Source organism: Polyodon spathula, chromosome 45 (genome assembly GCF_017654505.1).
Source record: "Polyodon spathula isolate WHYD16114869_AA chromosome 45, ASM1765450v1, whole genome shotgun sequence".
In the NCBI taxonomy this organism is placed as follows: domain Eukaryota; kingdom Metazoa; phylum Chordata; class Actinopteri; order Acipenseriformes; family Polyodontidae; genus Polyodon; species Polyodon spathula.
The window spans coordinates 1,139,275-1,161,476 of NC_054578.1; the positions used below are offsets into that span (position 1 = coordinate 1,139,275).

The window sequence follows — 22,202 nt, forward strand, 5'->3', positions numbered from 1 at the left end:
CCCCCCCCCCCCCCCCCCCCCCCCCCCCCCCCCCCCCCCCCCCCCCCCCCCCCCCCCCCCCCCCCCCCCCCCCCCCCCCCCCCCCCCCCCCCCCCCCCCCCCCCCCCCCCCCCCCCCCCCCCCCCCCCCCCCCCCCCCCCCCCCCCCCCCCCCCCCCCCCCCCCCCCCCCCCCCCCCCCCCCCCCCCCCCCCCCCCCCCCCCCCCCCCCCCCCCCCCCCCCCCCCCCCCCCCCCCCCCCCCCCCCCCCCCCCCCCCCCCCCCCCCCCCCCCCCCCCCCCCCCCCCCCCCCCCCCCCCCCCCCCCCCCCCCCCCCCCCCCCCCCCCCCCCCCCCCCCCCCCCCCCCCCCCCCCCCCCCCCCCCCCCCCCCCCCCCCCCCCCCCCCCCCCCCCCCCCCCCCCCCCCCCCCCCCCCCCCCCCCCCCCCCCCCCCCCCCCCCCCCCCCCCCCCCCCCCCCCCCCCCCCCCCCCCCCCCCCCCCCCCCCCCCCCCCCCCCCCCCCCCCCCCCCCCCCCCCCCCCCCCCCCCCCCCCCCCCCCCCCCCCCCCCCCCCCCCCCCCCCCCCCCCCCCCCCCCCCCCCCCCCCCCCCCCCCCCCCCCCCCCCCCCCCCCCCCCCCCCCCCCCCCCCCCCCCCCCCCCCCCCCCCCCCCCCCCCCCCCCCCCCCCCCCCCCCCCCCCCCCCCCCCCCCCCCCCCCCCCCCCCCCCCCCCCCCCCCCCCCCCCCCCCCCCCCCCCCCCCCCCCCCCCCCCCCCCCCCCCCCCCCCCCCCCCCCCCCCCCCCCCCCCCCCCCCCCCCCCCCCCCCCCCCCCCCCCCCCCCCCCCCCCCCCCCCCCCCCCCCCCCCCCCCCCCCCCCCCCCCCCCCCCCCCCCCCCCCCCCCCCCCCCCCCCCCCCCCCCCCCCCCCCCCCCCCCCCCCCCCCCCCCCCCCCCCCCCCCCCCCCCCCCCCCCCCCCCCCCCCCCCCCCCCCCCCCCCCCCCCCCCCCCCCCCCCCCCCCCCCCCCCCCCCCCCCCCCCCCCCCCCCCCCCCCCCCCCCCCCCCCCCCCCCCCCCCCCCCCCCCCCCCCCCCCCCCCCCCCCCCCCCCCCCCCCCCCCCCCCCCCCCCCCCCCCCCCCCCCCCCCCCCCCCCCCCCCCCCCCCCCCCCCCCCCCCCCCCCCCCCCCCCCCCCCCCCCCCCCCCCCCCCCCCCCCCCCCCCCCCCCCCCCCCCCCCCCCCCCCCCCCCCCCCCCCCCCCCCCCCCCCCCCCCCCCCCCCCCCCCCCCCCCCCCCCCCCCCCCCCCCCCCCCCCCCCCCCCCCCCCCCCCCCCCCCCCCCCCCCCCCCCCCCCCCCCCCCCCCCCCCCCCCCCCCCCCCCCCCCCCCCCCCCCCCCCCCCCCCCCCCCCCCCCCCCCCCCCCCCCCCCCCCCCCCCCCCCCCCCCCCCCCCCCCCCCCCCCCCCCCCCCCCCCCCCCCCCCCCCCCCCCCCCCCCCCCCCCCCCCCCCCCCCCCCCCCCCCCCCCCCCCCCCCCCCCCCCCCCCCCCCCCCCCCCCCCCCCCCCCCCCCCCCCCCCCCCCCCCCCCCCCCCCCCCCCCCCCCCCCCCCCCCCCCCCCCCCCCCCCCCCCCCCCCCCCCCCCCCCCCCCCCCCCCCCCCCCCCCCCCCCCCCCCCCCCCCCCCCCCCCCCCCCCCCCCCCCCCCCCCCCCCCCCCCCCCCCCCCCCCCCCCCCCCCCCCCCCCCCCCCCCCCCCCCCCCCCCCCCCCCCCCCCCCCCCCCCCCCCCCCCCCCCCCCCCCCCCCCCCCCCCCCCCCCCCCCCCCCCCCCCCCCCCCCCCCCCCCCCCCCCCCCCCCCCCCCCCCCCCCCCCCCCCCCCCCCCCCCCCCCCCCCCCCCCCCCCCCCCCCCCCCCCCCCCCCCCCCCCCCCCCCCCCCCCCCCCCCCCCCCCCCCCCCCCCCCCCCCCCCCCCCCCCCCCCCCCCCCCCCCCCCCCCCCCCCCCCCCCCCCCCCCCCCCCCCCCCCCCCCCCCCCCCCCCCCCCCCCCCCCCCCCCCCCCCCCCCCCCCCCCCCCCCCCCCCCCCCCCCCCCCCCCCCCCCCCCCCCCCCCCCCCCCCCCCCCCCCCCCCCCCCCCCCCCCCCCCCCCCCCCCCCCCCCCCCCCCCCCCCCCCCCCCCCCCCCCCCCCCCCCCCCCCCCCCCCCCCCCCCCCCCCCCCCCCCCCCCCCCCCCCCCCCCCCCCCCCCCCCCCCCCCCCCCCCCCCCCCCCCCCCCCCCCCCCCCCCCCCCCCCCCCCCCCCCCCCCCCCCCCCCCCCCCCCCCCCCCCCCCCCCCCCCCCCCCCCCCCCCCCCCCCCCCCCCCCCCCCCCCCCCCCCCCCCCCCCCCCCCCCCCCCCCCCCCCCCCCCCCCCCCCCCCCCCCCCCCCCCCCCCCCCCCCCCCCCCCCCCCCCCCCCCCCCCCCCCCCCCCCCCCCCCCCCCCCCCCCCCCCCCCCCCCCCCCCCCCCCCCCCCCCCCCCCCCCCCCCCCCCCCCCCCCCCCCCCCCCCCCCCCCCCCCCCCCCCCCCCCCCCCCCCCCCCCCCCCCCCCCCCCCCCCCCCCCCCCCCCCCCCCCCCCCCCCCCCCCCCCCCCCCCCCCCCCCCCCCCCCCCCCCCCCCCCCCCCCCCCCCCCCCCCCCCCCCCCCCCCCCCCCCCCCCCCCCCCCCCCCCCCCCCCCCCCCCCCCCCCCCCCCCCCCCCCCCCCCCCCCCCCCCCCCCCCCCCCCCCCCCCCCCCCCCCCCCCCCCCCCCCCCCCCCCCCCCCCCCCCCCCCCCCCCCCCCCCCCCCCCCCCCCCCCCCCCCCCCCCCCCCCCCCCCCCCCCCCCCCCCCCCCCCCCCCCCCCCCCCCCCCCCCCCCCCCCCCCCCCCCCCCCCCCCCCCCCCCCCCCCCCCCCCCCCCCCCCCCCCCCCCCCCCCCCCCCCCCCCCCCCCCCCCCCCCCCCCCCCCCCCCCCCCCCCCCCCCCCCCCCCCCCCCCCCCCCCCCCCCCCCCCCCCCCCCCCCCCCCCCCCCCCCCCCCCCCCCCCCCCCCCCCCCCCCCCCCCCCCCCCCCCCCCCCCCCCCCCCCCCCCCCCCCCCCCCCCCCCCCCCCCCCCCCCCCCCCCCCCCCCCCCCCCCCCCCCCCCCCCCCCCCCCCCCCCCCCCCCCCCCCCCCCCCCCCCCCCCCCCCCCCCCCCCCCCCCCCCCCCCCCCCCCCCCCCCCCCCCCCCCCCCCCCCCCCCCCCCCCCCCCCCCCCCCCCCCCCCCCCCCCCCCCCCCCCCCCCCCCCCCCCCCCCCCCCCCCCCCCCCCCCCCCCCCCCCCCCCCCCCCCCCCCCCCCCCCCCCCCCCCCCCCCCCCCCCCCCCCCCCCCCCCCCCCCCCCCCCCCCCCCCCCCCCCCCCCCCCCCCCCCCCCCCCCCCCCCCCCCCCCCCCCCCCCCCCCCCCCCCCCCCCCCCCCCCCCCCCCCCCCCCCCCCCCCCCCCCCCCCCCCCCCCCCCCCCCCCCCCCCCCCCCCCCCCCCCCCCCCCCCCCCCCCCCCCCCCCCCCCCCCCCCCCCCCCCCCCCCCCCCCCCCCCCCCCCCCCCCCCCCCCCCCCCCCCCCCCCCCCCCCCCCCCCCCCCCCCCCCCCCCCCCCCCCCCCCCCCCCCCCCCCCCCCCCCCCCCCCCCCCCCCCCCCCCCCCCCCCCCCCCCCCCCCCCCCCCCCCCCCCCCCCCCCCCCCCCCCCCCCCCCCCCCCCCCCCCCCCCCCCCCCCCCCCCCCCCCCCCCCCCCCCCCCCCCCCCCCCCCCCCCCCCCCCCCCCCCCCCCCCCCCCCCCCCCCCCCCCCCCCCCCCCCCCCCCCCCCCCCCCCCCCCCCCCCCCCCCCCCCCCCCCCCCCCCCCCCCCCCCCCCCCCCCCCCCCCCCCCCCCCCCCCCCCCCCCCCCCCCCCCCCCCCCCCCCCCCCCCCCCCCCCCCCCCCCCCCCCCCCCCCCCCCCCCCCCCCCCCCCCCCCCCCCCCCCCCCCCCCCCCCCCCCCCCCCCCCCCCCCCCCCCCCCCCCCCCCCCCCCCCCCCCCCCCCCCCCTTAGTAATGCTGTCTTGCTAACGTTGTCTCTCTCTCCCCGGCTCTCAGCTGAATACATTGTGATGCAGTTTGGACGCGTTGCTGAGGACGTGTTCACCATGGACTACAGCTTCCCTATGTGTGCACTGCAGGCCTTCAGTATCACTCTGAGCAGCTTCCACAGCAAGATAGCCTGCGAATAAACAATCCCTCTCCTCTCCCTCCCCTCCCCTGTCTCATCCCCTCCCTCTCTCTCTCTCCCCCTCCCTCTGCCCATCCCTCTGTCTCATCCCCTCTCCTCTCCCCCTCCTCTCCCCTCCCTCCCCTCCCCCCTCTGTCCATCCTCTCCCCTCTCTCCCCCTCCTCTCTCTCCCCCCCTCCCCCTCTCTACCTCCCCTCCCCTCCCCGAGTAAGGGAGCCCCCTCCCTCTCTCTCTCCTCCCCCTCTCCTCTCCTCTCCCTCCCCTCCCCTGCCCATCCCTCTGTCTCATTCCCTCCCCTCTCTCCCCCTCTTCTCCTCCCCCATCCTCTCCCCTTCCCTGGCGTTGCTGTATAATATATAAAACTATGGCTATTGAAACTCAGGGGGGTGTCTGAATCGTGTTTGGTGTTGCTGTATAATATATAAAACTATGCAGATTGAAACTCAGGGGGGTGTCTGAATCGTGTTTGGTGTTGCTGTATAATATATTAAACTATGGCTATTGAAACTCAGGGGGGTGTCTGAATCGTGTTTGGTGTTGCTGTATAATATATTAAACTATGGCTATTGAAACTCAGGGGGGTGTCTGAATCGTGTTTGGTGTTGCTGTATAATATATAAAACTATGCAGTTTGAAACTCAGGGGGGTGTCTGAATCGGGTTTGGCGTTGCTGTATAATATATTAAACTATGGCTATTGAAACTCAGGGGGGCTGTTTGAATGCTGTACAGTAAAGCGTTGTTTGAATGTTTTTCAGAATGTGTTTTCTTCTTGAATAAAGTCAGTGTTGGAACACAATAACTCAGCTCTGATCTGATTCCTGGCGTTTGTAAAGATGACAACCCCTAACCCTACCCCTAACACTGCCAAAACCCTACCCCTACCCCCTAACCCTAACACTAACTGTTTATCACATCGTCAAACCTTTCACCTGTCATTCCAAAAAAAAAAAACGTCTTTCTTTCTGACAACAGCGAGTCTGTTACAGCCGAGCCTGCAGCCCGGAGCACCAGGGAGGGTGGGTGACGGGGGCTGTGGTTCTTTACACAGGCTGCTGCAGAAGCGCCACTAAAACGACGAGAACGAGTAGAAGCAGAATATAAACTACAGCTCCCGGCATGCCTCTGCACTCTCAGCGACAGGGAGGAGGGCTGACGGGAGCTGTAGTTCTTCACACAGGCTGCTGCAGAAGCGCCACTAAAACGACGAGAACGAGTAGAAGCAGAATATAAACTACAGCTCCCGGCATGCCTCTGCACTCTCAGCGACAGGGAGGAGGGCTGACGGGAGCTGTAGTTCTTCACACAGGCTGCTGCAGAAGCGCCACTAAAACGACGAGAACGAGTAGAAGCAGAATATAAACTACAGCTCCCGGCATGCCTCTGCACTCTCAGCGACAGGGAGGAGGGCTGACGGGAGCTGTAGTTCTTCACACAGGCTGCTGCGGAACGAGTAGAAGCAGAATATAAACTACAGCTCCCGGCATGCCTCTGCACTCTCAGCGACAGGGAGGAGGGCTGACGGGAGCTGTAGTTCTTCACACAGGCTGCTGCAGAAGCGCCACTAAAACGACGAGAACGAGTAGAAGCAGAATATAAACTACAGCTCCCGGCATGCCTCTGCACTCTCAGCGACAGGGAGGAGGGCTGACGGGAGCTGTAGTTCTTCACACAGGCTGCTGCAGAAGCGCCACTAAAACGACGAGAACGAGTAGAAGCAGAATATAAACTACAGCTCCCGGCATGCCTCTGCACTCTCAGCGACAGGGAGGAGGGCTGACGGGAGCTGTAGTTCTTCACACAGGCTGCTGCAGAAGCGCCACTAAAACGACGAGAACGAGTAGAAGCAGAATATAAACTACAGCTCCCGGCATGCCTCTGCACTCTCAGCGACAGGGAGGAGGGCTGACGGGAGCTGTAGTTCTTCACACAGGCTGCTGCAGAAGCGCCACTAAAACGACGAGAACGAGTAGAAGCAGAATATAAACTACAGCTCCCGGCATGCCTCTGCACTCTCAGCGACAGGGAGGAGGGCTGACGGGAGCTGTAGTTCTTCACACAGGCTGCTGCAGAAGCGCCAACGACGAGAACGAGTAGAAGCAGAATATAAACTACAGCTCCCGGCATGCCTCTGCACTCTCAGCGACAGGGAGGAGGGCTGACGGGAGCTGTAGTTCTTCACACAGGCTGCTGCGGAACGAGTAGAAGCAGAATATAAACTACAGCTCCCGGCATGCCTCTGCACTCTCAGCGACAGGGAGGAGGGCTGACGGGAGCTGTAGTTCTTCACACAGGCTGCTGCGGAACGAGTAGAAGCAGAATATAAACTACAGCTCCCGGCATGCCTCTGCACTCTCAGCGGCAGGGAGGAGGGCTGACGGGAGCTAGTTCTTCACACAGGCTGCTGAGCTGTAGTTCTTCACACAGGCTGCTGCGGAACGAGTAGAAGCAGAATATAAACTACAGCTCCCGGCATGCCTCTGCACTCTCAGCGACAGGGAGGAGGGCTGACGGGAGCTGTAGTTCTTCACACAGGCTGCTGCGGAACGAGTAGAAGCAGAATATAAACTACAGCTCCCGGCATGCCTCTGCACTTCACACAGGGAGGAGGGCTGCTGTAGTTCTTCACACAGGCTGCTGCGGAACGAGTAGAAGCAGAATATAAACTACAGCTCCCGGCATGCCTCTGCACTCTCAGCGACAGGGAGGAGGGCTGACGGGAGCTGTAGTTCTTCACACAGGCTGCTGCGGAACGAGTAGAAGCAGAATATAAACTACAGCTCCCGGCATGCCTCTGCACTCTCAGCGACAGGGAGGAGGGCTGACGGGAGCTGTAGTTCTTCACACAGGCTGCTGCGGAACGAGTAGAAGCAGAATATAAACTACAGCTCCCGGCATGCCTCTGCACTCTCAGCGACAGGGAGGAGGGCTGACGGGAGCTGTAGTTCTTCACACAGGCTGCTGCGGAACGAGTAGAAGCAGAATATAAACTACAGCTCCCGGCATGCCTCTGCACTCTCAGCGACAGGGAGGAGGGCTGACGGGAGCTGTAGTTCTTCACACAGGCTGCTGCGGAACGAGTAGAAGCAGAATATAAACTACAGCTCCCGGCATGCCTCTGCACTCTCAGCGACAGGGAGGAGGGCTGACGGGAGCTGTAGTTCTTCACACAGGCTGCTGCGGAACGAGTAGAAGCAGAATATAAACTACAGCTCCCGGCATGCCTCTGCACTCTCAGCGACAGGGAGGAGGGCTGACGGGAGCTGTAGTTCTTCACACAGGCTGCTGCGGAACGAGTAGAAGCAGAATATAAACTACAGCTCCCGGCATGCCTCTGCACTCTCAGCGACAGGGAGGAGGGCTGACGGGAGCTGTAGTTCTTCACACAGGCTGCTGCGGAACGAGTAGAAGCAGAATATAAACTACAGCTCCCGGCATGCCTCTGCACTCTCAGCGACAGGGAGGAGGGCTGACGGGAGCTGTAGTTCTTCACACAGGCTGCTGCGGAACGAGTAGAAGCAGAATATAAACTACAGCTCCCGGCATGCCTCTGCACTCTCAGCGACAGGGAGGAGGGCTGACGGGAGCTGTAGTTCTTCACACAGGCTGCTGCGGAACGAGTAGAAGCAGAATATAAACTACAGCTCCCGGCATGCCTCTGCACTCTCAGCGACAGGGAGGAGGGCTGACGGGAGCTGTAGTTCTTCACACAGGCTGCTGCGGAACGAGTAGAAGCAGAATATAAACTACAGCTCCCGGCATGCCTCTGCACTCTCAGCGACAGGGAGGAGGGCTGACGGGAGCTGTAGTTCTTCACACAGGCTGCTGCGGAACGAGTAGAAGCAGAATATAAACTACAGCTCCCGGCATGCCTCTGCACTCTCAGCGGCAGGGAGGAGGGCTGACGGGAGCTGTAGTTCTTCACACAGGCTGCTGCAGAAGCGCCACTAAAAGCAGAATATAAACTACAGCTCCCGGCATGCCTCTGCACTCTCAGCGGCAGGGAGGAGGGCTGACGGGAGCTGTAGTTCTTCACACAGGCTGCTGCGGAACGAGTAGAAGCAGAATATAAACTACAGCTCCCGGCATGCCTCTGCACTCTCAGCGACAGGGAGGAGGGCTGACGGGAGCTGTAGTTCTTCACACAGGCTGCTGCGGAACGAGTAGAAGCGGAGCAGCGGCGGCGCAGCGGCGCGCATGCGCGGGAGAGGGGCGGAACTGTCCGGCAGCGCGGTTTGTCCGCTGCTTGTTTCCAGCAGCATGGCGGCGTCGGTAAGTTCAGCAGAAACGCGTCGGCTTTGCTTCCTTTTTATTGGAGTCGCCGAGCGGACCGAGCTGCAGATACACTGAGGGTTAAAATGAACGAGCGTGGAAATGATTGCGAGCCGATAATAATCTTAATGCGCCTCGAAACACGAGGGTGCCGCCGATAGTTTGTTTGTGTGGCAGTCGCCGAGCCCCGCTCTGTGTTTGTGTAGTTTGTGTAGTTTGTTTGTGTGGCAGTCGCCCAGCCCCGCTCTGTGTTTGTGTAGTTTGTGTAGTTTGTTTGTGTGGCAGTCGCCCAGCCCCGCTCTGTGTGTGTAGTTTGTGTAGTTTGTTTGTGTGGCAGTCGCCCAGCCCCGCTCTGTGTTTGTGTGTTTGTGTAGTTTGTTTGTGTGGCAGTTTGTGTAGTTTGTTTGTGTGGCAGTCGCCCAGCCCCGCTCTGTGTGTGTGTAGTTTGTGTAGTTTGTTTGTGTGGCAGTCGCCGAGCCCCGCTCTGTGTGTGTGTAGTTTGTGTAGTTTGTTTGTGTGGCAGTCGCCCAGCCCCGCTCTGTGTTGTGTGTTTGTGTAGTGTTTGTGTAGTTTGTGTAGTTTGTTTGTGTGGCAGTCGCCGCCCCGCTCTGTGTTTGTGTAGTTTGTTTGTGTGGCAGTCGCCCAGAGCCCCGCTCTGTGTGTGTGTAGTTTGTGTAGTTTGTTTGTGTGGCAGTCGCCCAGCCCCGCTCTGTGTGTGTGTAGTTTGTGTAGTTTGTTTGTGTGGCAGTCGCCCAGCCCCGCTCTGTGTGTGTGTGTAGTTTGTTTGTGTGGCAGTCGCCGAGCCCCGCTCTGTGTTGTGTTTGTGTAGTTTGTTTGTGTGGCAGTCGCCCAGCCCCGCTCTGTGTTTTGTGTAGTTTGTTTGTGTGGCAGTCGCCCAGCCCCGCTCTGTGTGTGTGTAGTTTGTGTAGTTTGTTTGTGTGCCCCGCTCCCTGCAGCTCTGCAGCGATGACGCGTTCGTGATTTTGTAATTAAAGGTTTATTTCAGTATCATTACGGGTTTAATTAAACTCCCAGGGTGCGTCTCTCTACCGGTAAGCCTTGAAGTGAAGCGAAGCTGCGTCTCTTAGCAACGTCCCCCTGGCAACCGGGAGATTCGGTCGCCATGGCAGCAGATCTCTCAACGCGCAGAACGACGACAGAGGTTCAGGGAGAAGAAAGTGTGCCAATGGAGCTACACTTCAGTTAGAAAATGCATTAGTCTTGGCTAGTCTGACAAATACACGCAGGTACCCCTCCTTTCACTAAAGAAATGCGTATATATTTATTCCAATGACACTAAAAAGCACCCTAAACAGCGCCCCTCATTAACACTTTTACTGTGATTATTCTGAATAACCCCATTCAATAATAACACAGATACAAACACACTGGAGAACAAAAAGCCATTTCACGAGTGTAGGGGCTCTCTCGCTCGCTCTCTCTAATGATCTTTATTGGCATCAGGGCTGGGAATTAGACTCCTATTGCACAGCAGCGTGATCCAGCCCAGGTTTCACTGGGAATTTAATAATCAGACTCCCGCTGCACAGCAGCGTGATCCAGTCCAGGTTTCACTGGGAATTTAATAATCAGACTCCTATTGCACAGCAGCGTGATCCAGCCCAGGTTTCACTGGGAATTTAATAATCAGACTCCCGCTGCACAGCAGCGTGATCCAGTCCAGGTTTCACTGGGAATTTAATAATCAGACTCCTATTGCACAGCAGCGTGATCCAGCCCAGGTTTCACTGGGAATTTAATAATCAGACTCCCGCTGCACAGCAGCTGATCCAGATTTCACTGCTACCAGCTTGATCAGCCTATTGCACAGCAGCGTGATCCAGCCCAGGTTTCACTGGGAATTTAATAATCAGACTCCCGCTGCACAGCAGCATGATCCAGCCCAGGTTTTACTGCTCCCAGCTTGATCAGCCCCCAGTGTGTCTAGGCAACAAGCTCAGGTGTTTCTTATTATTAAACTCTAGTGAAACCAGGACCGGATCACACTGCTGTAGAGATGTGATCACGATTGATTCCCAGCTCTGTGATTTTCTATGGGAATGACAAGTCATATTAAACATTTCTGTTTAAATATATAACTCTCTCTCCAGACAGCAACCACAAAGGTGCCAGAGGTTCGAGATGTCACTCGAATGGAGAGGATCGGTGAGTTGACACACACTGACACACACAGACACGCACAAACAGACACGAAGAAAACGCAGACACGTAGAAAACCAGAAACGCAGACACGCATAAAAAACAGACACGTAGAGAAACAGACACGTAGAGAAACAGACACATAGAGAAACAGACACGTAGAGGCGCAGACAGAAATGCAAACGCGTAGACACGCAGACACGTGGAAACACTGACAGACACGCAGACACGTAGACACGCTGACAGAGGGAGCAGGTTGATGAAGGGAACACTGTTATGAATGTTTCTCTCTCTCTCTCAGGAGCTCACTCTCATATCAGAGGGCTGGGTCTGGATGATGCTCTGGAGCCGAGACAGGTACAGTAACCCCCCCCCCCCCCCCCCCCCCGCCCCTGGACGGGCTCTTTGAGCTGTCTGTCTGTCTCCTCGCTTGTGTGTCTGATGCTGTGTTACAGACCCTTCTGTCTCTCTGTGATTTTCTGGACAATGTCTGAGTGCTGTCTCTCCCCCCCCTCTCTTTGTGGTTTGATGACTCTCCCCTTGACTGACTCTCTCTCTCTCCCCTCTCCCCCCTCTCTCTCTCTCTCAGGTCTCCCAGGGCATGGTGGGGCAGCTGGCAGCGAGGCGGGCGGCTGGAGTGATCCTGGAGATGATCAAAGAGGGAAAAATCTCAGGAAGAGCCGTGCTGATAGCAGGACAGCCAGGAACCGGGAAAACAGCCATCGCCATGGGTGAGAGAGGAGGGGGAGACCCTGGAGGGAACAGCCATCCCCATAGAGGAGACAGGGGAGAGGAGGGGGGAGACCGGGGAGGGAACAGCCATCCCCATAGAGGAGACAGGGGAGAGGAGGGGGGAGACCGGGGAGGGAACAGCCATCCCCATAGAGGAGACAGCCTTGGTTTGGACACCGCCTTCACTGTATCTCTCTGTCTCTGTGTGTGTCTCTCTCTCTCACTCCTCTGTCTCAGGAATGGCTCAGGCTCTGGGTTTGGACACTCCCTTCACTGCGATGGCTGGCAGCGAAATCTTCAGTCTGGAGATGAGCAAGACTGAGGCTCTGACACAGGCCTTCCGACGAAGCATCGGAGTCCGAATCAAGTGAGTGTCAGAACCAGAACCGGAACCACAGGAACTGCCTTTAAAATACACAGCAGGCCCTGATAGTGATGAGACCCAGCCCTCTGAAATGTCTTTATAATATACAGCGCTAGACCCTGATATTGATGAGACACAGCCCTCTGAAATGTCTTTATAATATACAGCACTAGACCCTGATATTGATGAGACCCAGCCCTCTGAAATGTCTTTATAATATACAGCACTAGACCCTGATATTGATGAGACACAGCCCTCTGAAATGTCTTTATAATATACAGCACTAGACCCTGATATTGATGAGACACAGCCCTCTGAAATGTCTTTATAATATACAGCACTAGACCCTGATATTGATGAGATCCAGCCCTCTGAAATGTCTTTATAATATACAGCGCTAGACCCTGATATTGATGAGACCCAGCCCTCTGAAATGTCTTTATAATATACAGCGCTAGACCCTGATATTGATGAGATCCAGCCCTCTGAAATGTCTTTATAATATACAGCGCTAGACCCTGATATTGATGAGACACAGCCCTCTGAAATGTCTTTATAATATACAGCGCTAGACCCTGATATTGATGAGATTGATGAGTCTTTATAATATACAGCAGAGACTAGATGAGATCCATCCTCTGAAATGTCTATTCATAATATACAGCCCTCTGAAATGGTGAGTCTATATAATATTCAGCAGAGACTGATCTATATGATAATGTCTTTCAGGGAGGAGACAGAGATTATCGAGGGGGAGGTGGTGGAGATTCAGATCGACAGGCCGGCTACAGGAACGGTGAGTCATGACACAGCTTATTAAACACAGTCCGAGTCCACAAAGTTATTCAGACGTTTTATGACCACGGAACCAAAATGATGTGTGTGTGTCTGACCCTGTGTGTATATAGCGTGTGTGTGTTTCACCCTGTGTGTGTCTCTCCCATGTCTCTCCAGGGTTCGAAGGTTGGGAAGCTGACTCTGAAAACCACGGAGATGGAGACGATCTATGACCTCGGAACCAAAATGATAGAATCCCTGAGCAAAGAGAAAGTGCAGGCTGGGTGAGACTGTCTATATAAACTACAGGAGAGAGACTGTCTATATACACTACAGAGAGGAGAGAGACTGTCTATATACACTACAGAGAGGAGAGAGACTGTCTATATACACTACAGAGAGGAGAGAGACTGTCTATATACACTACAGAGAGGAGAGAGACTGTCTATATACACTACAGAGAGGAGAGAGACTGTCTATATACACTACAGGAGAGGAGAGAGACTGTCTATATACACTACAGAGGGGAGAGAGACTGTCTATATACACTACAGGAGAGAGCCTGTGTTCTGTGGTGTGTGTTTGGACCGGGCTGTGCTGAGTTCTGTTCTGTTCTGTAGAGATGTGATCACGATTGATAAAGCCACGGGGAAGATCAGCAAGCTGGGCCGGTCGTTCACCAGAGCGAGAGACTACGATGCCATGGGAGCGCAGGTGAGAGAGAGAGAGACCAAGTGTGTGTTTCAGATGCAGTGTGTTCAGTGTGTGTGTGTGTGTTTCAGTGCAGTGTGTGTTGTGTGTGTTTGTGTGTGTGTTTCAGTGTGTGTGTGTGTGTGTTTCAGTGTGTCTGTGTGTGTGTGTGTTTCAGATGCAGTGTGTTCAGTGTGTGTGTGTGTGTGTGTTTCAGATGCAGTGTGTTCAGTGTGTGTGTGTGTGTGTGTTTCAGATGCAGTGTGTTCAGTGTGTGTGTGTGATGTGTGTTTCAGTGTTGTGTGTGTGTGTGTTTCAGATGCACTGTGTGTGTGTGTGTTTCAGATGCAGTGTGTGTGTGTGTGTGTTTCAGATGCAGTGTGTTCAGTGTGTGTGTGTGTGTGTTATGTCTGTGTCAAACACGTTCAGTGTGTGTGTGTTCACAGTGTCTACGTCACACACACAATAAGTGGTCACACAAGTCTACACACAAGTCTGTGTCAGTGTGTGTGTGTGTTTCAGATGCAGTGTTCTAGTGACACACAAAAAAGTGTACGTGACACAAGTTTCACACCACACAAAGTCTACGTCACACAAGTGTGTGTCAGACACACAAAGTCACACACACACAAGTCTACGTGACAGAGACACAAAGTATTCAGTTCAGTGTGTGTGTTTCAGTGCAGTGTGTGTGTGTGTGTGTTTCAGATGCAGTGTGTTCAGTGTGTGTGTGTGTGTTTCAGATGCAGTGTGTTCAGTGTGTGTGTCAGATGTGTTTCAGATGTGTGTGTGTGTGTTTTCAGATGCAGTGTGTGTGTGTGTGTGTTTCAGATGCACTGTGTGTGTGTTTCAGATGCAGTGTGTGTGTTTCAGATGTGTGTGTGTGTTTCAGATGCAGTGTGTGTGTGTGTTTCAGATGCAGTGTGTGTGTGTGTGTTTGTGTTTCAGATGCAGTGTGTTCAGTGTGTGTGTTTCAGATGCAGTGTGTTCAGTGTTTGTGTGTGTGTGTGTTTCAGATGCAGTGTGTGTGTGTGTTTCAGTGTGTGTGTGTGTGTTTCAGATGCAGTGTGTTCAGTGTGTGTGTGTGTTTCAGATGCAGTGTGTTCAGTGTGTGTGTGTTTCAGATGCAGTGTGTTCAGTGTGTGTGTGTGTGTTGTTTCAGATGCACTGTGTGTGTGTGTGTTTCAGATGCAGTGTGTTCAGTGTGTGTGTGTGTGTGTGTGTTTCAGATGTTGTGTGTGTGTGTGTTTCAGATGCAGTGTGTTCAGTGTGTGTGTGTGCAGTGTGTTCAGTGTGTGTGTGTTTCAGATGCAGTGTGTTCAGTGTGTGTGTGTGTGTTGTGTGTGTGTGTGTGTGTGTTGTTTCAGATGCAGTGTGTTCAGTGTTTGTGTGTTGTGTGTGTGCAGTGTATCAGATGCAGTGTGTTCAGTGTGTGTGTGTTTCAGTTTCAGATGCACTGTGTGTGTGTGTTTCAGATGCAGTGTGTTCAGTGTGTGTGTGTGTTTCAGATGCAGTGTGTTGTGTGTGTGTGTGTGTGTTTCAGATGCAGTGTGTTCAGTGCAGTGTGTTTCAGTGTTGTGTAGTCACACACAGTCTAGTCACACAAGTCACACACAGTGTGGTGTGTCACACAAGTCACAGATGCATGTGTGTTGTGTGTGTGTGTGTTTCAGATGCAGTGTGTTCAGTGTGCAGTGTGTTGTGTGTGTGTGTGTGTTTCAGATGCAGTGTGTTCAGTGTGTGTGTGTGTGTTGTGTTCAGTGTTTGTGATGCAGTGTGTTCAGTGTTTGTGTGTGTGTGTGTTTCAGATGCAGTGTGTGTGTGTGTGTTTCAGATGCAGTGTGTTCAGTGTGTGTGTGTTTCAGATGCAGTGTGTTCAGTGTGTGTGTGTGTGTTTCAGATGCAGTGTGTTCAGTGTGTGTGTGTGTGTTTCAGATGCAGTGTGTTCAGTGTGTGTGTGTGTGTGTTTCAGTGTGTGTGTTTCAGATGCAGTGTGTTCAGTGTGTGTGTGTGTGTGTTTCAGATGCAGTGTGTGTGTGTGTGTGTGTGTGTTCAGATGCAGTGTGTTCAGTGTGTGTGTGTTTCAGATGCAGTGTATTCAGTGTGTGTCTCTGTGTTTCAGATGAAGTTTGTTCAGTGTCCGGACGGGGAGCTCCAGAAGAGGAAGGAGGTTGTTCACACAGTGACCCTGCATGAGATCGACGTGATTAATAGCAGAACACAGGGCTTCCTCGCCCTCTTCTCGGGTATATAATCACACTGTACACACACACACACACACAACAGACTGCAGTACACTGAACCAGGGCTTCCTCCCCACTCTCTCGGGTGAGAAGAGCCATATATGCATCACACTGTACACACACACACACACACACAGACTGAGCCACTGCAGTACACTGAACCCAGGGCTTCCTCCCACTCTTCTCAGTTAAATAATCACACTATATACCCCCCCCCCCCCCCCCCCAAACACAGACTGAGACACTGCTATACACCCTACACACTGCCCCCCTTCACCCCCTCACTCCCTCACTCTGTGTCTCTCACTCCCTGTCTCTGTTTCCTCTCTTCCAGGAGACACGGGGGAGATCAAGTCGGAGGTTCGAGAGCAAATCAACGCCAAGGTGGCGGAGTGGAGAGAGGAGGGGAAAGCAGAGATCATACCAGGGGTGAGAGAGAGAAGAGAGGAGAGGGGAGGGGACGGGAAAGCAGAGATCATACCAGGGGTGAGAGAGAGAGGAGAGGAGAGGGGAAAGGAAAGCAGAGATCATACCAGGAGTGAGAGAGAGAGGAGGAGAGAGAGAGAGGAGAGGAGAGGGGAAAGGAAAGCAGAGATCATGCCAGGGGTGAGAGAGAGAGAGAGGGGGGGGAGGGGAGGGGAAAGCAGAGATCATACTGGGGGTGAGAGAGAGGAGAGTGTATATATCTGTGTTGCTATCTCTGTGTCTCTGTATTCATCTTCTCTCTCTCTTTTGAGGTCCTCTTTATCGATGAGGTTCATATGCTGGATATCGAGTGCTTCTCCTTCCTGAATCGAGCTCTGGAGAGTGACACGGCTCCTGTACTGATCATGGCAACAAACAGAGGAATCACCCGGTGAGAGAAACACAGGATCAATACAGAGAGACTCGCTACAGACACACGCACAGGATCAATGCAGAGAGACTCGCTACAGACACACGCACAGGATCAATGCAGAGAGACTCGCTACAGACACACGCACAGGATCAATGCAGAGAGACTCGCTACAGACGCACGCACAGGATCAATGCAGAGAGACTCGCTACAGACGCACGCACAGGATCAATGCAGAGAGACTCGCTACAGACGCACGCACAGGATCAATGCAGAGAGACTCGCTACACAGTGCGTTGTATAGTTCTGATTTCATTTCATTTTCTTTTTAGAATTCGTGGCACCAACTACCAGTCCCCCCACGGGATCCCAATAGACCTGCTGGACCGACTGCTGATCATCTCGACGACACCCTACAACGAGAAAGAGACCAAACAGATTCTCAAGATCCGGTACGAGAAACACACACACACACACACCCTTCAACGAGAAAGAGACCAAACAGATTCTCAAGATCCGGTACGAGAAACACACACACACACACACACCCACACACACCCTACAACGAGAAAGAGACGAAACAGATTCTCAAGATCCGGTACGAGAAACACACACACACACACACCCACACACACCCTACAACGAGAAAGAGACCGAAACAGATTCTCAAGATCCGGTACGAGAAACACACACACACACACACACCCACACACACCCTACAACGAGAAAGAGACCAAACAGATTCTCAAGATCCGGTACGAGAAACACACACACACACACACCCACACACACCCTACAACGAGAAAGAGACCAAACAGATTCTCAAGATCCGGTACGAGAAACACACACACACACACACACCCACACACACCCTACAACGTCTTTCTCTTCAGAGCTTTGCGAATGATTTTCTTCCGGTACGAGACACACACACACACACACACACACCCTACAACGAGAAAGAGACCAAACAGATTCTCAAGATCCGGTACGAGAAACACACACACACACACACACCCACACACACCCTACAACGAGAAAGAGACCAAACAGATTCTCAAGATCCGGTACGAGAAACACACACACACACACACACACCCTTCAACGAGAAAGAGATCTGGTTCTCTCATCGCTGTGAAGAGGAGGGTGTAGAGATGAATGATGATTCTCACACAGTCTCTCGCTCTCTCTAGTTGTGAAGAGGAGGATGTAGAGATGAATGATGATGCTTACACAGTTCTCACTCGTATTGGTCTTGAGACGTCTCTGAGATACTCCATCCAGCTCATCACTGCTGCCAGCCTGGTGTGCAGGAAGCGCAAGGTAATCAATCACTAATCACTGACCAATCAATCACTAATAATCAATAAGCAGTCACCAGCCTGGTGTGCAGGCAAGCGTAAGAATCAATCATGAAAAATCACTAACCCTCTCTCCTTTCTCTCTCTCTCTCTGTCAGGGCTCAGAGGTGCAGGTTGATGATATCAAGCGTGTTTACTCTCTGTTCCTGGATGAGTGTCGATCCACTCAGTACATGAAGGAGTATCACGATGCATTCATGTTCAATGAGATCAGTGAGTCTGGGTGTGATTCTGGGGGGGGGGGGGGGGGGTGTATCTGGGTGTGTGTGTGTTTGTTTCTCTGTTTTTATTTCTCTGATTTCTCTCAATTGTGGGAATTTAATGTTTCTGACAAATCTTTCTTTTCTTCAGAAGGCTCTCAGATGGACACTTCGTAAGATGGCTGAGACAGAAACAGGAACCATTGGACTTCTCTAGCGCTTATTGAAGATTAACAAGCTTCACATATCTGTCCTCTATTCACAGTGCATCTTCCCTCTGCATGCTGTGTGCAATACATAGCTATCTCTATTCACAGTGCACCTTCCCTCTGCATGCTGTGTGCAATACATAGCTATCTCTATTCACAGTGCATCTTCCCTCTGCATGCTGTGTGCAATACATAGCTATCTCTATTCACAGTGCACCTTCCCTCTGCATGCTGTGTGCAATACATAGCTATCTCTATTCACAGTGCATCTTCCCTCTGCATGCTGTGTGCAATACATAGCTATCTCTATTCACAGTGCATCTTCCCTCTGCATTGTGAGCGCTTCTCATTCTATTATTGCAGCTCCTCAGGCACTGTTTCATTTATTCTGTGTGTGTTCAGGAGCTGCTCTTCAGTTCCAGCTGCGTGGCCGTGGCGTTGCAGACCGCATTGGCTCTGCTGGATCGCTCCACTGATCACAGCCAGTGTGTGAGTGACTGCAGTAATAGAGAGAGTTCGGGCTGCATTGCAACGCTCACCTCTGCTCCCAGGAATGGCTCTGTGTGTGTGAATGTTTCAACGGGACAGGAAATCTTCTCCAGTACTGAGAGGAGAGAAGCGAAAGGGTTCTGTTATCTCATTCTTTCATTTTGTTAAAAAAAAAGAAATTGTGTTTTTGTAAAATAAAACAGCTAAAAAAAAAAATAAAATCTCTCTCTGTCATGAAATGAAACCACACTCAAAGTTCCTAATGAATTAGTTTTATTTTTAATCACAGGACTCGTGTAATGCGGGCGGGGAAGGGGGGGGGTTGTCAGTAGCTCAGTATGACGAGCTCCCCGCTCATGCAGTCGGACGGCCCTAAACTCTGAATGGTACAGTCCGAGGACTCCATTCTGCACAGGCTGCACTCGCAGCTCAGCGCCACCGGGAAGGTGAAGTGGGGGTCGACACGGGGGGGGCAGTCAGGCAGAGTCACCGTCACGAAGCGAAGATCCTTATAGGTGCAGACATGCTGCGGGGCCGAGGAGAGCGTGGATTTGAATACGGGGTCCTATAGAGAGAGGAGAGAGAATCACACACAGCATACTAGAGAGAGGAGAGAATCACACACAGGATACTAGAGAGGAGAGAATCACACAGCATATTAGAGAGAGGAGAGAGAATCACACACAGCATACTAGAGAGAGGAGAGAGAATCACACACAGCATACTAGAGAGAGGAGAGAATCACACAGGATACTAGAGAGAGAAGAGAGAAGAGAGAATCACATACAGGATACTAGAGAGGAGAGAGAATCACACACAGGATATTAGAGAGAGGAGAGAGAATCACACACAGCATACTAGAGAGAGGAGAGAAAATCACAGCATACTAGAGAGAGAAGAGAGAATCACATACAGGATACTAGAGAGAGGAGAGAGAATCACACACAGGATACTAGAGAGAGGAGAATCACACACAGGAGAAGAGGAGAGAATCACACACAGCATACTAGAGAGAGAAGAGAATCACACAGGATACTAGAGAGAGGAGAGAATCACACAAGATACTAGAGAGAGGAGAGAGAATCACACACAGCATACTAGAGAGAGGAGAGAGAATCACACACAGCATACTAGAGAGAGGAGAGAGAATCACACACAGGATATTAGAGAGAGGAGAGAGAATCACACACAGCATACTAGAGAGGAGAGAATCACACACAGCATACTAGAGAGAGGAGAGAGAATCACACACAGGATATTAGAGAGAGGAGAGAATAGAGAGAGAGAGAGAGAATCACACACAGGATACTAGAGAGAGGAGAGAATCACACACAGCATACTAGAGAGAGGAGAGAGAATCACACACAGGATACTAGAGAGAGGAGAGAGAATCACACACAGCATACTAGAGAGAGGAGAGAGAATCACACACAGGATACTAGAGAGAGGAGAGAGAATCACAGCATACTAGAGAGAGGAGAGAGAAGAGAGAATCACACACAGGATACTAGAGAGAGGAGAGAGAATCACACACAGGATATTAGAGAGAGACTGGCTCCTGTAAGGTCTCTGCAGGTTACCTTATTGCGACAGGACCCGCTGCAGATAGATGTCTGGATGAGGAGGCACTTTGGACATTCCTCATTCTCCGCAGAGATCGTCTCGTTCACCGGCTCACATGGGCGCAGAGAGGAGGAGTGAGACAGTGAGAGAGCAGAGAAGAGGAGGAGGAGAGGCAGGGAGGCTGGCATCCTGGAGAGAGGAGAGAGATTGACAGACTGAGAACAGTGAGATCTCTGTGTGGCTTGTAGACTCGGAGCCGAGACTCACCCGCAGTGCATCTCCGAACACAGAGCATTGAAGCAGGTTACAAACCTGGTAAATTAACACTTACACAAGCACAGTGACAGCACAGCATGGTGTAGTGAAGCATAAAGCACAGGGAAGCATTGTAAACACAGAGAGGTCTGGTAAAGCACAGGGAAGCATTGTAAAGCACAGAGAGGTCTGGTAAAGCACAGGGAAGCATTGTAAAGCACAGAGAGGTCTGGTAAAGCACAGGGAAGCATTGTAAAGCACAGAGAGGTCTGGTAAAGCATTGTAAACACAGAGAGGTCTGGTAAAGCATTGTAAAGCACAGAGAGGTCTGGTAAAGCACAGGGAAGCATTGTAAAGCACAGAGAGGTCTGGTAAAGCATAGGGAAGCATTGTAAAGCACAGAGAGGTCTGGTAAAGCACAGGGAAGCATTGTAAAGCACAGAGAGGTCTGGTAAAGCATAGGGAAGCATTGTAAAGCACAGAGAGGTCTGGTAAAGCACAGGGAAGCATTGTAAAGCACAGAGAAGCATTGTAAAGCACAGGGAAGCATTGTAAACACAGAGAGGTCTGGTAAAGCACAGGGAAGGTAAAGCACAAAGTAAAGCATAGGGAAGCATTGTAGGGAAGCATTGTAAAGCACAGAGAAGTTTCTATATAGAGGTGTCTATATGTCTGTCTGTGTCTCTATGTGTCATCATGTAAAGAAAGCATCATGATTTATCAATACACAGTAAATCTGTACAGCCCTAGCTATAGGACTACAGTCCCCAGCATGGCTCTCTGTCCGTGGCGATGGGGAGGCATGGTGGGAGCTGTAACTGTTTTTGCGGTAGTCTTGGTTCTTACCTGGCTGTGTGTGTCAGTGTCTCTGCAGGGGCTCCGGCAGTGTCTCTGTCTTCAGATCCAGGTGTATGTGAGTTTCCTCCTGCCTCTCTCTCTTATAGAGTCTGTAGAGAGCACAGCGGCTCCATCACTCCCACACAGGGACTAGAACCCTAATCGCCTCCAAGATCCACTGTCACCACGGTTATGCCCTCTCCCCACTGCTGCCCTTCAGAAACAAAAATAATCATCAGAGCAGAGCCAGCGCCTATATATATATATATATATATATATATATATATATATATATATATATAGCACTGTGCCTGCACAGTAAACTAGACCTGCCTCTCACAAGGTTACTGTGAGGAGTAGAGAGACGCAAGAGGGAGCAGAGAGAGATTAGGAGCGAGGACAGAAGGGGGTGGGTGTATCAGTGAAGGTTGGACGTTTCAAATCTCAGTGTTCCTTCCTCTCTCAGTTGCCGTGGCACCAGGAAGGTTGAAAGGATTCTGACATCAGAGAAGTGCAGAGAGATACGAAAGGGTTTGGGGAGCAGGTTGGGGGTGGGGTTTAGCCAAAGATTAGATCATGTTTGTTTTCGGGGCGGTAGATAAGCTGTGCATCTGTGGGTATAAACAGTTTTTATTTTAAGGCAAAATAAATGTGAAAGTTACCTAAGGGGGTGCTGGGCCACAATATTTCCTGTGCCGAGTTCAGAGATTGGTGTGGGTTGTTAGTAAGAGGAGCAGATATTCCTTACAATGACATGAAGCTGCTGTCAGCGTGGTATTTAAAGAAAACGCTTTACAATTGGTTGTAACGACAGTGTAGCTTAGGGTTAGGGTTAGGGTTAGGGGTTAGGGTTAGGGGTTAGGGGTTAGGGTTAGGGTTAGGGTTGGGGTTAGGGTTAGGGTTAGGGTTAGGGTTAGGGTTAGGGTTAGGGTTAGGGTTAGGGGTTAGGGTTAGGGGTTAGGTTAGGGTTAGGGTTAGGGTTA

General features: G+C 58.8%; 3 protein-coding genes across 4 annotated transcripts in view; 2 read left to right on the plus strand and 1 right to left on the minus strand.

Moving 5' to 3' along the window:
• The window catches only part of LOC121305870 (tubby protein homolog), a 24,851-nt gene extending 20,532 nt beyond the window's left edge, over window positions 1-4,319 (plus strand). Inside the window, exons 16-17 of the mRNA XM_041237524.1 lie at window positions 4,101-4,262; window positions 4,301-4,319. Coding sequence (XP_041093458.1) covers window positions 4,101-4,234 — 134 coding nt within the window. The 3' untranslated portion in view covers window positions 4,235-4,262; window positions 4,301-4,319. The remainder of the gene's footprint in view (window positions 1-4,100; window positions 4,263-4,300) is intronic.
• A 4,095-nt stretch (window positions 4,320-8,414) lies between these two features.
• Window positions 8,415-18,789, plus strand: ruvbl2 (RuvB-like AAA ATPase 2). 2 transcript variants are annotated; one of them, XM_041237635.1, is made up of 15 exons: window positions 8,415-8,504; window positions 10,616-10,670; window positions 10,966-11,021; window positions 11,254-11,395; window positions 11,634-11,763; window positions 12,490-12,556; window positions 12,715-12,821; window positions 13,158-13,251; window positions 15,350-15,473; window positions 15,805-15,899; window positions 16,208-16,326; window positions 16,638-16,757; window positions 17,499-17,628; window positions 17,765-17,879; window positions 18,021-18,789. In XM_041237635.1, the coding sequence occupies exons 1-15, from the start codon at window positions 8,430-8,432 to the stop codon at window positions 18,041-18,043; spliced, it is 1,452 nt and encodes a 483-aa protein (XP_041093569.1). In that variant the 5' UTR covers window positions 8,415-8,429; the 3' UTR covers window positions 18,044-18,789. The 2 variants fall into 2 exon arrangements, with proteins under 2 accessions (XP_041093569.1, XP_041093568.1); XM_041237634.1 differs by having other exon boundaries at window positions 18,018-18,788.
• Window positions 18,790-18,877: 88 nt separating this feature from the next.
• On the minus strand, window positions 18,878-21,442 carry LOC121305997 (gonadotropin subunit beta-like). Its single transcript, XM_041237729.1, has 3 exons — window positions 21,229-21,442; window positions 20,145-20,316; window positions 18,878-19,129 (listed from the first exon to the last, which is right to left on the minus strand). Exons 2-3 carry the CDS (start codon window positions 20,313-20,315, stop codon window positions 18,890-18,892), a joined length of 411 nt encoding a protein of 136 aa, XP_041093663.1. The 5' UTR covers window position 20,316; window positions 21,229-21,442; the 3' UTR covers window positions 18,878-18,889.
• Between the last annotated feature and the right edge of the window lie 760 nt (window positions 21,443-22,202).

What these genes read in the sequence shown, in the direction of transcription:
- LOC121305997 (XM_041237729.1), bottom strand. Translation starts at nt 20,315, where the DNA reads ATGCCAGCCTCCCTGCCTCTCCTCCTCCTCTTCTCTGCTCTCTCACTG. An exon ending in GCGGGTCCTGTCGCAATAAG is followed by an intron (nt 19,130 to 20,144) that starts GTAACCTGCAGA and finishes CTCTCTCTATAG; the next exon opens with GACCCCGTATTCAAATCCAC.
- ruvbl2 (XM_041237634.1), top strand. Translation starts at nt 8,430, where the DNA reads ATGCGCGGGAGAGGGGCGGAACTGTCCGGCAGCGCGGTTTGTCCGCTG. An exon ending in ACAGGCCGGCTACAGGAACG is followed by an intron (nt 12,557 to 12,714) that starts GTGAGTCATGAC and finishes ATGTCTCTCCAG; the next exon opens with GGTTCGAAGGTTGGGAAGCT. An exon ending in AAACAGATTCTCAAGATCCG is followed by an intron (nt 16,758 to 17,498) that starts GTACGAGAAACA and finishes CGCTCTCTCTAG; the next exon opens with TTGTGAAGAGGAGGATGTAG.